Source organism: Balaenoptera physalus (assembly GCF_965194825.1).
Source record: "Balaenoptera physalus genome assembly, chromosome: 11".
Classification (NCBI taxonomy): domain Eukaryota; kingdom Metazoa; phylum Chordata; class Mammalia; order Artiodactyla; family Balaenopteridae; genus Balaenoptera; species Balaenoptera physalus.
In genome coordinates, this window is record NC_138896.1 from 3,830,354 (window position 1) to 3,844,967 (window position 14,614).

Below are 14,614 nucleotides of genomic sequence, written 5' to 3' on the forward strand. Positions count from 1 at the left end.
AGTGCTCTGTCACTGGAAAACATTGTATCTGTTTCTCATTCACCTTCCTAGATGTTGTCTTGATGCTGCTACCAGCTTCCTGTTCCCGTACTTCCTTAGTTTGTTGAAGTTATTCAGAAAATGAGCCTGGTTCTTTCTCTGTGGCATTGGGCCGGCCCCCAACCTGTTGCCTGAGCCCAAGCATCTCAGGCAGAAGAGGTGGGATTACTTCATCAGCATTAAGGTCAAGTTAAGATGCAATGAACCTGTGCTCTTATGCATCTGCGCCACATAGGGACTCCTTGAATTCAGGTTTTATTTTGGTTATTCTGTGCTCTGTCGTCCTTCAGAGTTTTATAAAATGAACAACAGCATCACAAACCCATGTCTTTTCCTTACAGGTGGTTTCTTCTGAACCACTTTTGGGTTTGAGCAGCATTTCTTCCTCTTTCTCACCTGCATTAGGATTATTTGTCTAGCTCTCAAAGCAGTTTTTTTCCTCATTTCTCTTGCTGTTTTCCTTTGGTTCTCTTCCTTCCTTGGATAAGGAGGACAGGGCTGAGATAACCTGCACTGCACTGGTGTCCTGATAGGGACCCAAGGGTCACCAGCCTCCCTACACCCGATAGTGCCCTTGAGGTCCACGTGGCCTCCACCACACAGGCCCTTCCTGTTACTGGGGCAACACTGTCGTAGCTGACGTTTGGTTCTAGTGCAGTCCTCCTCAAATTACTCTTCACACTGATGCACTGGCACATATGAAGGCATTCGAAAGGCAGACCTTAATTTTCATTTTTTGAGGGATTGCTTGGCCCTTGTGCAGTAATAATGGCTTAACTGGGATAAACCGTCACTGTTTCATGGAGGGTGCTGCAGCGGCGTCAGTGTGTGGAGCCAGCCTTCCAGGCTTCTCCTCTCTGCTCATGTCTTCTGTCCAGTTCTTAATCCCATCCATCTGACCACAGATCCTTTTCACACCAAAGCCAAAGAGATGATCATGTATATGCTGTCCTGGAAATAACCATGGAGCCTGGAAGATGGGGTCACAAATCAGAGTTTGGTTTGAAGTCAGGCTTCATCACTTGCTGTGCAACAATGGTCAGTTACTTAACTTCTGTAAGCCTCAAGTTCCCTATATGAGAAATGGGGAAAGAATAAGGATGGTGAGGATGAAGTGAAGCCCTAGAGTAAGTAAGGTGAGCTCTCAGTAAGGCAGCAAATACAGTAAACAATCACTAACTGATAGCCATTAGTAGCCCAGGCAGCAGCTGCAGCAAAGTCGGTTACAGGGTCGTTGCATCTGCACGGAAACTCAGAGAGAGGCGGCGAGGGAGGGGGAGGGGTTGTTTAGCATTAATATGCAAGGTGGACGATATGGATTAAACCAGTGATCAATGGATAATTCTAAATGGCTGAATAGAAAAATGGCTGCTTTGGGAACCACAGACCAGCCCTAAATAACTGCTTGCAGTTTTGCTGCCATCCAAGCCCGATTTATACTTGCCTGCTCGTAGGATTTTGCATGGATGTATGTTATTCTTCTGACCATTTGCCTTTTTATTTGCTTTTAAATGTGTGGTTAAAATCTGTGTCATTTTGAAAAATCCTTCTGGCTTTCTGAATTTTAAATTGAATTGGCTTTTGCAATCCATTTTTATTCTTAAGCCTGATTAGAATTAGTTCCCCGCACCTGTTCTTTTCTCATTTGTGAGCTACCTGCCCTGGCTTCTGTAAGCTGTTCCAGTAGGGGTGGAATTTGTCTTCTGGGTCGTTGAGGTTTCTGCAAGGACACTTAAGAAAATGTCAGAGAAATAGAAGAAATCCTAGTGGAAAAACAAATGACACAGCCTAATGTGTGCAGTTAATGGAAATCTAATTTAATTTTATCACCAGCGGATGTCTCTCAAACAGAAAGCTAAGTGAGAGGCAGCCACTTTAAGGGCCCTGGAACCAAGGCTGAGATGAGTGATTTATTCCCAGCGGGGGAATAATTGGCTAAGTGATCTTAGCTTCTCTGGGTCTTCACCTCTCTGCAGTTCATTTCCTTATTTGGGGTTGGCCGGGCTGCTCTCTCAAGTCCCTTCTAGCTCCAATGTTACATTTCCTCTAGAAATAAGAGCTGGCTTGTGTATATGGTCTTATTCTCCTGTGCTGTATTGTGCTGACGGTGTTATGAATTACTGCTTTTCCTTCTTTCAGAGTTTTCCAAACTTTAGTATACATTATGGGTATGTTTTGGTTATACCTATGTATTGTAAATACTGTAGATATTCTTTTTTTTTTTTTTTAAGGAATTCCTTTATTTTTATTTTTATTTATTTATTTATTTATGGCTGTGTTGGATCTTAGTTTCTGTGCGAGGGCTTCCTCTAGCTGTGGCAAGTGGGGGCCACTCTTCATCGCAGTGCGCGGGCCTCTCACTATCGCGGCCTCTCTTGTTGCGGAGCACAGGCTCCAGATGCGCAGGCTCAGTAGTTGTGGCTCATGGGCCTAGTTGCTCCGCGGCATGTGGGATCTTCCCAGACCAGGGCTCGAACCCGTGTCCCCTGCATTGGCAGGCAGATTCTCAACCACTGCGCCACCAGGGAAGCCCGATATTCGTTTTTAAAAAGTAGTCTTCAAGTGACTGACTTCTTTTACTTAGCATTGTCCTGAGCTGTACTACCTGGGGGAAGATACTTTGAGATGATATCATCTTTCTCATCATATTTTGCCCCAGTATCTTTATCATCCATTGCTAATTATTGTCTGAAATGATTACTACTCTGGTGTTTGCCAAATGATTGTTTTCTTTATCCATCATTCCTTTTAAAATTATTTTTTAGAATTTTACTTTTACGAAGATCTTTAATTGAATAAATGTATATGGGAGAAGGTAATCATTTATATTAGCATGGTTTCATGTGGATATTTCTTTATTTTGTGGGTTCATTACTAAAATTATTTGTTTTGTTGCTCAAATTGACCCAGATTCGGCCATTGGGAGCCTCTTCAAGTAGTCTTCAGTGTCCTTTGACATGTTCTCATCAGTTTTGGGCCCCAAATGATGTCCCAGGTTCATCTTATATTTTCTCTGCCCCAGCCCTGAAAGTCATTCATTTCTCTAAGGAGCCCTGCTTTTTTTTTTTTTTTTTTTTTTAAATTAAAAAATGGTATTTAGAAACCCAGACCTGAGTGCACCTATTGCTACTGGGATGTCACCACTTCTAGGTCCCCCTCAAAGGACAGAAATGGGCAATATATGCACACCTACTTCTGTTTCTATATCTATCTGTATATGTGTTTAGAAACATGAATTCATATGGGTACCTCCAATTCCAAGTCACTACCACGTGGCTTATTCTAGCCCCTCCCCATTTTCTTTGACAGTGACTGTGAGAAACCTGGTTCCCTTTACCCACAATATATTTACTTACTTGATCAGTTCTTGAATGAACATAAGGTAGTTTCAGAAAAATGAACACATACCTCTGCGGAACAAAGTTTACTATCTAGTGTACAATACTTGCTATGATTATTTTGTCTTTAACCTTAGAATATCCAGTTAAAATACTGTTTTGCAAATTTACTTGCTTTAATTCTTTTCTTCTCCACTCTCTTCCATGTGACTGTGTCAGTTGTTTAGAGTAGAATTGGCTCTATTGTTGCTGATCGTGTTCCATTTTGAGTTTTCACCACATCTGGGTGGATTTTAATTATTATTTAAATGTTTTGAGTACATAACATGTTAATGTGATTCCACAAGTCAGAACTATACAAAAAGTCTACTTAGCAGAGTGTCGTCACTCCTCTCTTCGCCCCCTTCCCACCGCCTCCTCTTTTTACTCCATCCTATTCCCCAGCTCTTTTCATTCTGCAGTCTGCTACCACCCACTTTCTGGTAGGCAGTGAATCTCTTTCATTTCTGATTCATCATTTCTTTGAAGTTTATTTATTTTTGTTTTATACGAATGAGCAGGTTCATGTATATTTTAATATTTTCCCTTCTTTCTTACATGAAAAGTACCATAATAAGTTTTTAAAAAGTAGCATATAATGTATGATCTTCACACTTTGGTTTTTTCACGTAGCAGTGTAGCTTAGAATCGTTACATATCACTTCGGAGACGTCATCCTCATTTTTTATTAGGTCTCTTAAGTACTCCATTGTATGGGTAGACCATAGTTTATTTAACATCTCTCTTTCATATGGACATTTCTTTGTTTCCAGTACTTTGCAATTATAAACAATGCTATAGTGAAAACCTTGTTACGTATATATTAATTCTGGAGGTGTATTCAGGGTGCATAGCCAGAAGTGGAAGAACTAGGTCAGGAGGTGAATTGCAAATGTAGTTTTGTTGGATATTGCCAAATTTACCTCCAAAAGGGTTCTACCCATTTTCACTTCCATCAACAGTGTATGAGGGTACATCTTTTCCCAAGCCTCACGAAAAGAATGTTGTCTTGCTTTTTAATTTCTACCAATACAACAGTTTAAAAATAATGTCAGTGTTGTTTTAATTTGCATTTCTCTGTTTGAATATGTTTTCATAGGTTTAAGGATCATTTTCATATATATATATATATATATATATATATTTTTTTTTTTTTTGGTGAATTGTCTGTTCATGTATTTCTCCCATTTTCCTATTGAATTTTTGGCCCTTAAACCAATGAGTTTATTCCACTTTCACTCTCTCTTCTTCCAGTTTTTGGTTATATTATTTCTACTTTGTCATGACATATAAGAATTGTATTTTAATCTTCCAACTTAATATCTGGCTTTGTTTTAGTCTCACATCTACCATTTCATGTAATAATGTGTTATCCGTCAGTTGTTTTTGGGGGGGGGTTGAAATTTTCCCAGTTGTCTGTTTCTTGAGTAAAGCCCATGCTTTGGTGGATCCTTTAGAAAGAGCTCATTCATGTGAAATTCCCTGTGCTCTTGTACGTTTAAAGCTTTTTCTATAGACTTGGTACTGAAAGGCCAGTGTTGCTGGGTATAAAATTCTTGGTCCTTTTTTTTTTTTTGAGTTGTTTGAAAATGTGAGGTCATTGTTGCCTTTTTTGTATGTTGTTTTTGAAGAGTCTGATGCTAGTCCAGTGGCTTTGCCTTTCTAAGTTGTTTGATCTTTTTGCTTGGAGGCCTTGAGGATTTTTTCTTTTCATCTTTGAAGTCTAATAATTCTACCAGGATATGTCTTACATTTGGTTCTTCAGGTATCCATTTTACATGGTGCCCATTATTTCTCCACTGCTGTTTTGTTTTTCCTCTTTCACTGACTCCAATTATATAAACGTTATTTCTTCTTTGCCTGTCTTCCATTTCCACCATTTTCTCTCTGATTCTTCTTTCTTTATCTCATTGTCCTTTTCTTGGTTGTTTTCCTGCTTTTCTTCAATTCTTCTTGCTAAATCTTCGAGTCCATTATTCCTTGCATATCTTGTAATTTAAACTTAAGTTCTGAGATGATTCTTTTTCTTCTCTTTCTTTCCTCAGTTCACAGTTTTCTGTTTTTCATTCATTTTTGTTCGTAACATTTGCATTTCTGGCTCAAGCAATATTCCCAAATGCTTGTTTGAGTGGATTTAATTTAGTTTTCAAGTATCATCTTACACTTTTCTTCTGCTTCTTGATTTTCTTTTTTGGGGGAAGAAGGTTAGATTTTCATCATTTGAGCTGTTTTGAGTGAATTTTTAAATTTTTTAATTCTTTGTGATAATTTTCTACAGTTCTGTTGAATTTTTTTTTGTTCCTTTTTGTGGGCTGTTGGTTGTTTAGATTTTGTAGTTCTCTGGTGCCCTCTTCTGTTAGTGTAGCAAAGTGCAGAGTCTTTAATGGAATTTTTTTGTTTGTTTTAGTGGAAGATGGGGAATAGTTTTGTAAATCCTCTAATTTTTTAGGTTTGTTTTATTTTGTGCAACCCTAAATTTTCTCTTTTGCTTCTTTTACTCCTCCCTACCCAATGGCCAAAAAATATCTTACTTTCTTTTGCCCCTTTCTCTTCCATTGTAACCATGCCTTTTGAAAACTGTAGCTTCAGATTGGGCATACATTTGAGTCCCTTTTCTGTAGTCCCTCATCAGATCTGCTAGGATACTCTTAGGATGTTCACACTTCCTCCTTCTGGTGGTGATTTTAGATCAACCTAGTTCCTCACTGGTTCCCTTCTTCTCTCTTCCCCTCAGTTTTTCTCAGCTTGTCCTTAATTACCCCAAACGAAAAGAACAGGGTGGGAGTATAATAGCACTGTTTCTCTATGGCAGTTAGCTTTGCTTCCTTGCTTTCTTCCTTCCTTCTTTTTTACATACAATTATTTGAAGTTGGGTCACTGTTCTGTTTCCTTCTGAGGGCATGGTGTTTAGTTGTTTAATTTTCTGTTTTTGTTGTTCCAGGTTATTTTTAGAGGAAATATTGAAAGACATAGACTTTGGCAGCTGCATTGTCTTTAGCTCTCATAGGAATAATTTGAGACCTTGGGAAGTAGAATCTTTTTTGTGAAAAGATTTGTGTCTGATTCTGCTGCGCAGCACTTAGAGGAACCAGCACTCTGGGGTTGCCTTAGTCCATTTTCACAGCCTGAAGTTCTCTCTGTTACCCAGGTAAGGTGACACCTGGCTGGAAGACTTTATAAGAACTAGTCACTTTTGTATTCATTCTTACCATGAGGTTACATCCTTCAGAGCATTTATCTAGCATCCCAACTTGGTCAGACACTGTGGGCTTCCAATTTGGCCTCCCTTTTATTGATAAGCTGTCACAACCAATGTTCAGTGTCCAGTTGAAATTGGGATAGGCAGATAGTCTCAGTATTTCTCTCTGGCTTCGTGCTGGGCTTTTTTCTGGCTTTGTGCTTCCTCACAGAGTTTTGTGTAGTAAATCCTCTCTATTGTGTTACTTCTTTGATGCTTTGAAGAATTTTTGTATTTTTTAGTAGCTTTATCAGGAGATTTGGTTCTAATTATCCAGCCCGTTATTACCTTGAAACAGCAACTGTTTCATTCTTTTATTAAAATAATTTTTGATTTCATGGGACTCTGGGTGGAAAGAATGATTGATTTGGTCAGTTCTCCATGTTGAGTCAGTCTCCCAGCAGGTGAAGACCTGCTTTGTTGCTAAAGATGGAACACTTTATTTTAGTGCTTAAGCAGCTTCAGACTGATGACAGCTGTGATTAGTAATGGTGATTGTGATGACCTTGAGGACAGTGTATTAGCCATTGCAATGTGCCAGGTACTCCATGCTTTTCATGCATTCTTTTATTTAATTATCATGAAGTCTCTTAATTTATTATTCCCATCTTTCAAATCATTACCTGAAGCTCAGCTCCCATATCACTTTTTGGAGTTTACTGGGTAGCAAATGGCAGAAACACATTTCAGGCCTTGTTCTGACCTTTGGAATTACAGGGTAGCAAAGTCCAGCACACTTCCAGTTTAGGAGGGCTTCATAGGACTTCGTTCCTAGACTGTGCTTTCTTACCTAGTCTCAGGTCACACTGTAAGGACAGTGCAAACCCGATTCACTGGTATTTCCACTAGCATGGAGAATAATGTGTCTTGTGAGGAAATGACTGCAAATAAGTTAGTGCAAAAGGAAAATGGAGAGATGAGCAAAGATCAGAATGGTGCCTTTTAATTTCTCCATTACGTGTAGCATAGTGCTTTGTTCAAAGTTGATACCAAATGAATGTTAACATCAGTATGTTCATTGACTCTAAGACTTACTGGGTTTTGTTTCCACATTATGTTTTTTGATATAGACTGGTCAGGCTATTCTTTTTATTTACTTATATTATTCTTCTTGGTTTACAGTTATTTGCTGGCATAAAGGATGGAGAAAACCTGCAGCTTTTTGAACAGAGTTCTCGCTCTGCCCATAAACAGGAGACACATACCCTGGAGGCCACGAAGCTTGTAGAGTTTGACCTTAAGCAAACACTTACCAGGCTTATGACACATCTTTTTGGAGATGGTAGGTACTAAATGCCTTTGTCTTTGGGGGCTTAAATATTCAACAGTTACCATCTTCCTGAAATCATTAAGCCTACTGTGTCTAGACTTTTTGCTCTAAGTTGTGGCTTAATGGTTTAGGTCCTTAGTGAGGTAGAACTTACGGATTTCCTGGTTCATTCCGTTTGAGGAGCAGGAGGATATGAAAATGCAATTAGCTAGAGAAAGAAAAATGATTACAGCCTTTCATAAGAATGATAATGGATTGAGATCAGTATCATCGATGGGGAGGAAGTGAACAGGCTGATTAATGTCAGAGTATTAATATACCTCAGCCGTTGCTGAAGGGGTGATTGCGTGCTTGTATCACCTGCCGGGATGCTTCTCAGGGGAGATGCAGGGCGGGGAGGGGAGGTGCCCCAGCCAGGCCCATGTTAGGAGCTTGAAGGATGAGGGGATGGTGTCACAGGAAGCGTGCTGTGTGCTCTCACAGCGCTCACAATGGCTAAGTGTTCACAGTGCCCTCGGACCTGGCTTTTCTCCCTCACTCTGAAGGGAAGTGCCGTGCTCTTACTTCAGGCATTTCGGGGGGTCATTTAATTGTTTTATCTGGGGTCGGGGTGCTAGATGCTGAAAAATGTCTCGGTAAACCTGTCTGGGTCCGAGCAGTCTGGATGTCCTTTAGCGTAGTAATAGCCATAGTAGTGATGATGACAGTCAGAGAGAGTAATTAATAGTGTCAAATGCTGCATTAAGCACCTTCACAAGGATTTTTTGTTCTGACCTGCATCTGTGATGTAGGTGTTATTATAATCTCCATTGTTTTTTGGAGGAGGGAACCTGGACCCAGAGCAATGAAGTACCACGTGACCACATTGCAGCTCGGGAGTATTTGAGGCCTGCTTTGAGCCCTGTCGTTTTGGCTTCCGAGCCCATGTTAGACGTTAGCTCTTTTGAAAGGAGAGATAGAGATCATTTCAATAATATTCCTGAGACTGTGAGGCTTACGAAAGCCATGATGTTAAAAAGATGGGGCCTCCCCCTGGGTGTTGCCTTCTGACTCTCCTGCCCTCTGACCCCTGTAGCTGGTCGGGGTATATACTCTGTTACATTTCAGATCCCAAAGATCACTTAGAAACTTCACATTCAGTCTTTCTTTAATTAGCTAATAATAGGAACTGCCTCAGCAGGCCTCATAATTTTTCAACAACTCTTTTTATACTTGTTTTTATGGTCTGAGCTTTTTCCTCTTTTAAATTGTTAGTGTTGTATTCCTTTGTTCTTGAAAAGCAAAATTAAAAATTAGAACACACTATTTCCTTGTGGCAATTTCTTGTTATTACAGCTGCTTTAGTGTCAGAGCTTTTTTTCCCTCTCCAAAGCAGTTGGGTATTTTCTGCTAACATTTCAATTGCACCAGCATCCTAAGGCTGTTATGAGAGAGGTTATCGGTTTAGAATTGGAAAGAAAGAAAATGCCCTTTAGACAGTTTATATGCTTGTGGAATACACTGACATTTTACACACTTCTAAATGGTTTCCCCTCTGTTTTGTACCGTGTTTAGCAGATCATTTCTTTCAGAGCCACTAAGATGGGATTTAGGAATCCTCACATTGTGGTTTCACTTGCTGCCCTTCCCGGTTTACAGCCGTCTCCGGCACACTGGAGTTTCCCTTTAGGAGGCGCTGGCCTCACAGCACAGTTTGGATGAACGCGTCTGAAGGAGAAGTGAATTGTGATTCTTTGCTGCCGGCTGGATGTGTTGCTGTGGGCAAGTCGTGTCTCTTCCGTTGAAGAGCAAAACAGGCTCACGGTTGTCACTGAGATGCACTCGCAGCTCCCGTCCCAGGACCCTGCTGGCGGAAGTGCGGGTGGCCTCAGCCGTCAGCTCCCTTGGGGGCCGCCACAGCTGCGGGCAAGCCTCCTTGCCCAAGGACAGTGCCCTTCCCAGAGCTGCCCACAGCCAAAGACTGCTTGTGGGAGGAATATAAAGGCCCAGCAGTTTGCCCCCAGCCCCCAGCCCCTGCCCTGCCACCTCCAGCTCCATCATCCACCTTCCCCCCTCCCTCCTCCCCCCTCCACCCCCCACAGGGCAGTTCTGATGGGCGGCGCAGGCCGCAGAGCTCTGGTGAGGTTAAGGCTTTGTTGGGCCTGATTACAGTTGGTTGACTACCCCCGCTGCAGTTGCCACCCTCTTCCTTCCATAGGTGCTGATTCTCCCAAAATAACTTGCTTGTCAACCCAACCTCCGCAGGGTCTGTAAGCGGCCCTTACGTTGCAGGGCTCTGTAGTATGAATGTTGTCCTGGTCGGGAGTGAGGACATTCGGTAGTGAGGATCCTGTGTCTTCCGTATCTTTTCATATTTTTCTCTGTCCACGAATCCCTGTTAATATAAATGAAGTGAAAGTGATTGAGAATAATAATTGGGTTTATGGTTGTTAGTCCTACTTTGTTCCTAAGATCGAGTCAAATTTACAGAGTGTTGAAGCACGTCACTCTAATAATTTTGAAGTGTGCCCTTTTGGGCTGTCTGCTGCTGTCTGATTTGGAGAGGGTCGTCTTACATCTGGAGGTGAGGTAGCAGAGCCGCGGCCGCCTCGGTCCCTGTGGAGCTGTCTCTGCCCCCTGGGGCTCGGGTGTCGTCCAGGCCGGCTGCACTTTCAGATGAGAACTGGCTGGCAAGCTCCGCCTGTCGGAGCCTTGGGTCACACGCTCTGAAATGGGGCCACAGAGAGCCTTGCCTTGTGCCGAGTACAGATGCTCAGTGGAAAGAGGACATCCTCACCTTAGGACTCAGGTGGAGAGGGACTTAAGACCCACCTTGCCTTAGGAGTCTGCTGAGTGGAGAAAATACTTACTAGGGTTAACCTTTCTGGCCTGAGGACTTGGTACAAGGAAACTGTTTGGGAGAAAGCGTGAGATAGCCATGATTGAATTAACTGGAGTGCTTTTAAGGAGCCTAAAAAAGTTGATGATTCTCTGGTGACTGGGTAGGGATAAGAAACAGGTTCCCTACCCTAGAGAAATAAGAAGTTGAAATTGTGTGGGGTTTTATGTTAAATGAACTGAAATTATTGGGCCTCGAGGTACAGTGAAAAAAGTACTTAAATTTTTCAAGATACTTTAATCAAGACAGCTAATGTGCCAGGACTGTGCCTGTTTCATACTCTTTCTACCTGTAGGAGGTTGATACACAGGCAACCTGGAGACATTAAGATCTATGGACGAGGGAAAGTTCCTCTCTGCTTAGGTTTGTAGAAAGCTCAATTCTTTATATATATATATATATATCATCACATTTGAGAAATTTCAGTAAATTATTTCTTCAGATATTTTCTCTGTTACTCCCTCCCCTTGGGGACTCCAATTACATGTATATTTGGCCACTTGAAACTTTTCCACAGTTCACCGGTGCTCTGTTCATTTTTCTTTCAGTATTTTTTTTTTCCTTCTGTGTTTCATTTTGGATAGTTTTCATTGCTATATCTTTAAATTCACCAATCATTTTTTTTTCCTGCAATGTCTAATCTGCTGTAAATTCCATCCAGTGTTCTTTTCACCCATTTTCTAGTTTCAGTTAGTGTCTTTTTTGTAATCTTCTTTATCTCTACCTAACATTTTCAGTCTTCCCTTTAGCTTTGTGAGCGTACTAAATATCATTATCATGCATATTTTAGCTAGCGTCTTTTTCAACTAGTTCTGTCATCGGTGTCATTTCTTGGTGAATTGCTATTTCTTTTTCTCTGTTTTTTTTTTTCTTCTTTGCATGCCTGATAACTTTCTATAGGATGCCCGATATTGTTGACTTTCCCTTGTAACGCATTGTGTATTTCTGTATTCCTAATAATCTCTCTGAGCTTCGTTCTGGGATTACTCAGAAACACTTTGATCCTTCCCATCTCCTTTTAAGCCTTGTTAGGCAGGGCCAGTGTAGGGTTTTAGTCCGGGATTAGTTTTTTCCCCACAACCAACTTAAGACCCTTCTTAGTACTGTAACTGATAACCCGTGAATTATGAGGTTTTCCGCGAGGCTGTTTGGGAACTGGCACCTTTCTGGTCTTTGTGAGCTCCCAGCATTATTCCTGCTAATCCTTTTGTGTGGTCTGTTCCCTGGCCTTGGGGAGTTTCTTCAACACACCTGCACTGACGTTTTCATTTGTATTGAATCTTCTGCAGATCTTCAGACCTCTCTCTACAGCCCTCTTCTTTCACCCTGACCTATGAACTCTCAGGACAGACTGTGTCCTCAACCTGGGAAGACTTCTGGGCTCCTCCTGTATTTTTCTCTCCCGGGACAGTGTTAGGGCTCATCTTTCAGGGATCAGTGTCCTTGGTTACCTGATATCCAAGGTCTAGTGTGGCATTGTTCCATATATTCTGTCTTTAAAAAAATTATTTTATTTTTTTTTTAGTTTTTTGAAATTAGGGGCTGGTGTTTTCCTTTTCAAGGAAGAATTTGATCGGGAGATAGATAAAATCCTAAAGATGCACTGTTTAGGTCTGGTTTACAAAAGGATTGCCGTATGATTTTTTTTTTAAGAGCAATCAGTGAATTGTGCTTTCACGGATCTCTTGGGGTAACTGAAATATACTTATTTTACACTCTCAGGCTGTTTTATAAAATTAATCTCCTCTGGAGTGACTTCAGGTTTGGTTGTTGGTTGTGTTGGCTCTCTTACTTAGCAATCACGTAGTTGGAATTATGGTCTGCAGGTCATGTTCAGTGGAAGATTTTGTTTTTGTTCTTCTCCCTTTCTCTGCTTTCCTCCCTCCTGCCCTCCCCGCTTTGCTTATTTCTCCCCTGTGTGGGTTTACCCCGAGCTCTTCCAACTTTAAATCCAGAACGAGGTTTTGTAGGGACCTGTCAGATGTACTCACCAGCCCTGATTTAGGGACATGGCAGGTCCAGCGCCCAGGGCTTGGCTCTCCAAGCTTACAGCGCTTCAGAGCTACGGCCCCAGGCTGTATTTGGTGACGATTTTTGTCACCCTTCTTTCACCAGCTTGGAGCCTATTCCGTCCCAGCTTCTGACTGCAAGCTTTTAGCCTCGCTCAGGTGCCAAGCCAGCAGCACGTTACCCTGCAGGAGGCAAGCTCCTGGCAACTCTTCCTGAAGGTGGACCCCAAGCCCAGTAGCACTGTGATTTGTCCCCTCTCCCTGTTTGCTTTTCTGTTCTGTTTCTGGCCAATGGAGGTATTTCTCTTATCGTTGAACATAGACCATGGCTTTTTGGTTTTCTCCCTTTTCTCCTACCTCTCGTTGTGCGTTAGGAGAACAAGGAGGCCGATGGTGCCTTCTTGGCCTTGGAGGGCGCTTTGCTTGGAAGCCAGTTAGTGCAGTTTCATGGTCTGCTCCAGTGGAGGGCAGCATTGGGCTTTGCAGTCTGACACCTGGTTTTGAATTCTGATCTTGGCATTTTCTGTGTAAACTTGGATTAGATATGTAAGCTGTCTCCGTCACAGTTCCTCCATCTGTGAGATGGGAACAGTGGTGATTATTGTGCAGTGTTTATGGCAGCCTGGCATGAGTGTAAAGGTTAAGCTGAAGGAGGCATGTGAGCATTTAGCATGGCACCAGAGTAAATAAACAGCAGACGTCGATGACCTTAGCGTGCACTTGAGAAATGTTTCTTTTTCTTCATATTTTTATAAAAACCTGAGAGAGTTTAAATCATGGTCTGATTTTCAGTGACATTCATTTCAAAAATCACCCATTGAGTATTTAGAGTCTTTACACACTTTTCCTTACTGAATTGTCACCAAAACTCTGCGAGATGAATATTATTCTTATTTTGAACGAAGCTGAGGCAGTGAGAGGTTAAGGAACTTGCTCGAGGTCACTCGGCCTCAGGTGCTGGAGCTGGATCTGGTTACGGGCCTAGGATTGCTCTTGCCGTGCATGGTGGACCTGCCCACGTCTCTGGGATCAGACGCAGAGGCGGAGGGTGAACCTTCTGTCTGCCAGGTTTGTCTGGAGCCGTCCTGTGCCAATGGGTCGGGGAGGAAGGTTGAGGACAGAGGGCGCGTGGCTGCGGCTCTCCCCTGGACCGGGTTCCCCTCAGGCTGTCCCCTCTGCTCCCTGTGTCGCCAGAGTGTGGCCCCTTACCCCAGTGCCTCGGACCCCACACCCAGATTTAGGATGAGGGAGCACTGAATTGTGCTGCGCTCCGTTTCTAACCCCACTGCGAGGTAGAGAAATGCTAGTATCATTTTAAGATCCAAGCCCTAATCAAGAGGATTCCTGCGTATGGAAGTCTGAAACGACACTTCATCTCACTGCTCTTTCCACCAAGCAGAAGACTCATAACAGTGGGACCAGTTACACTGTCAGCAACGGTGGGAGAAGTTGCTGGCCTTTTATTTTTCCCCTAGTACTTTGCATCTGTCTCAGCAGAGGGAGTCACGGTGGCTGAAATAGAGCTCACATCTTCCACTGTGTGCTATGGCGTACATGGTCACGTGCGTGCATCCTCTACAAGTGGGTGTGCTTCTGTGTACTTTACTGCGCAGGACTGTATAGAGTACAGTAGTACAGTATCTTTATTTCAAGCCCAGGATGTCTGGAAGCAAGTGTAAAAGCAGCAGTGATGTAGCTGGTACTACTGTACTTTTCAAGGTACCGTACTGTAAGATTAAAAATGTTTTCTTTATTTTCTGTGTTTGTTTTTTATGTATTATTTGTGTGAAAAGTATTATAAAC

At 42.1% G+C, this 14,614-nt stretch overlaps 1 protein-coding gene across 7 annotated transcripts in view; it reads left to right on the forward strand.

Moving 5' to 3' along the window:
* Window positions 1-14,614, forward strand: part of FARS2 (phenylalanyl-tRNA synthetase 2, mitochondrial) — a 391,286-nt gene that overhangs the window by 103,456 nt on the left and 273,216 nt on the right. For all 7 annotated transcript variants that reach the window (XM_082413329.1, XM_082413326.1, XM_082413331.1 and 4 more), the window contains one exon: window positions 7,777-7,936. In XM_082413329.1, the coding sequence (XP_082269455.1) occupies window positions 7,777-7,936 (160 nt within the window). The remainder of the gene's footprint in view (window positions 1-7,776; window positions 7,937-14,614) is intronic.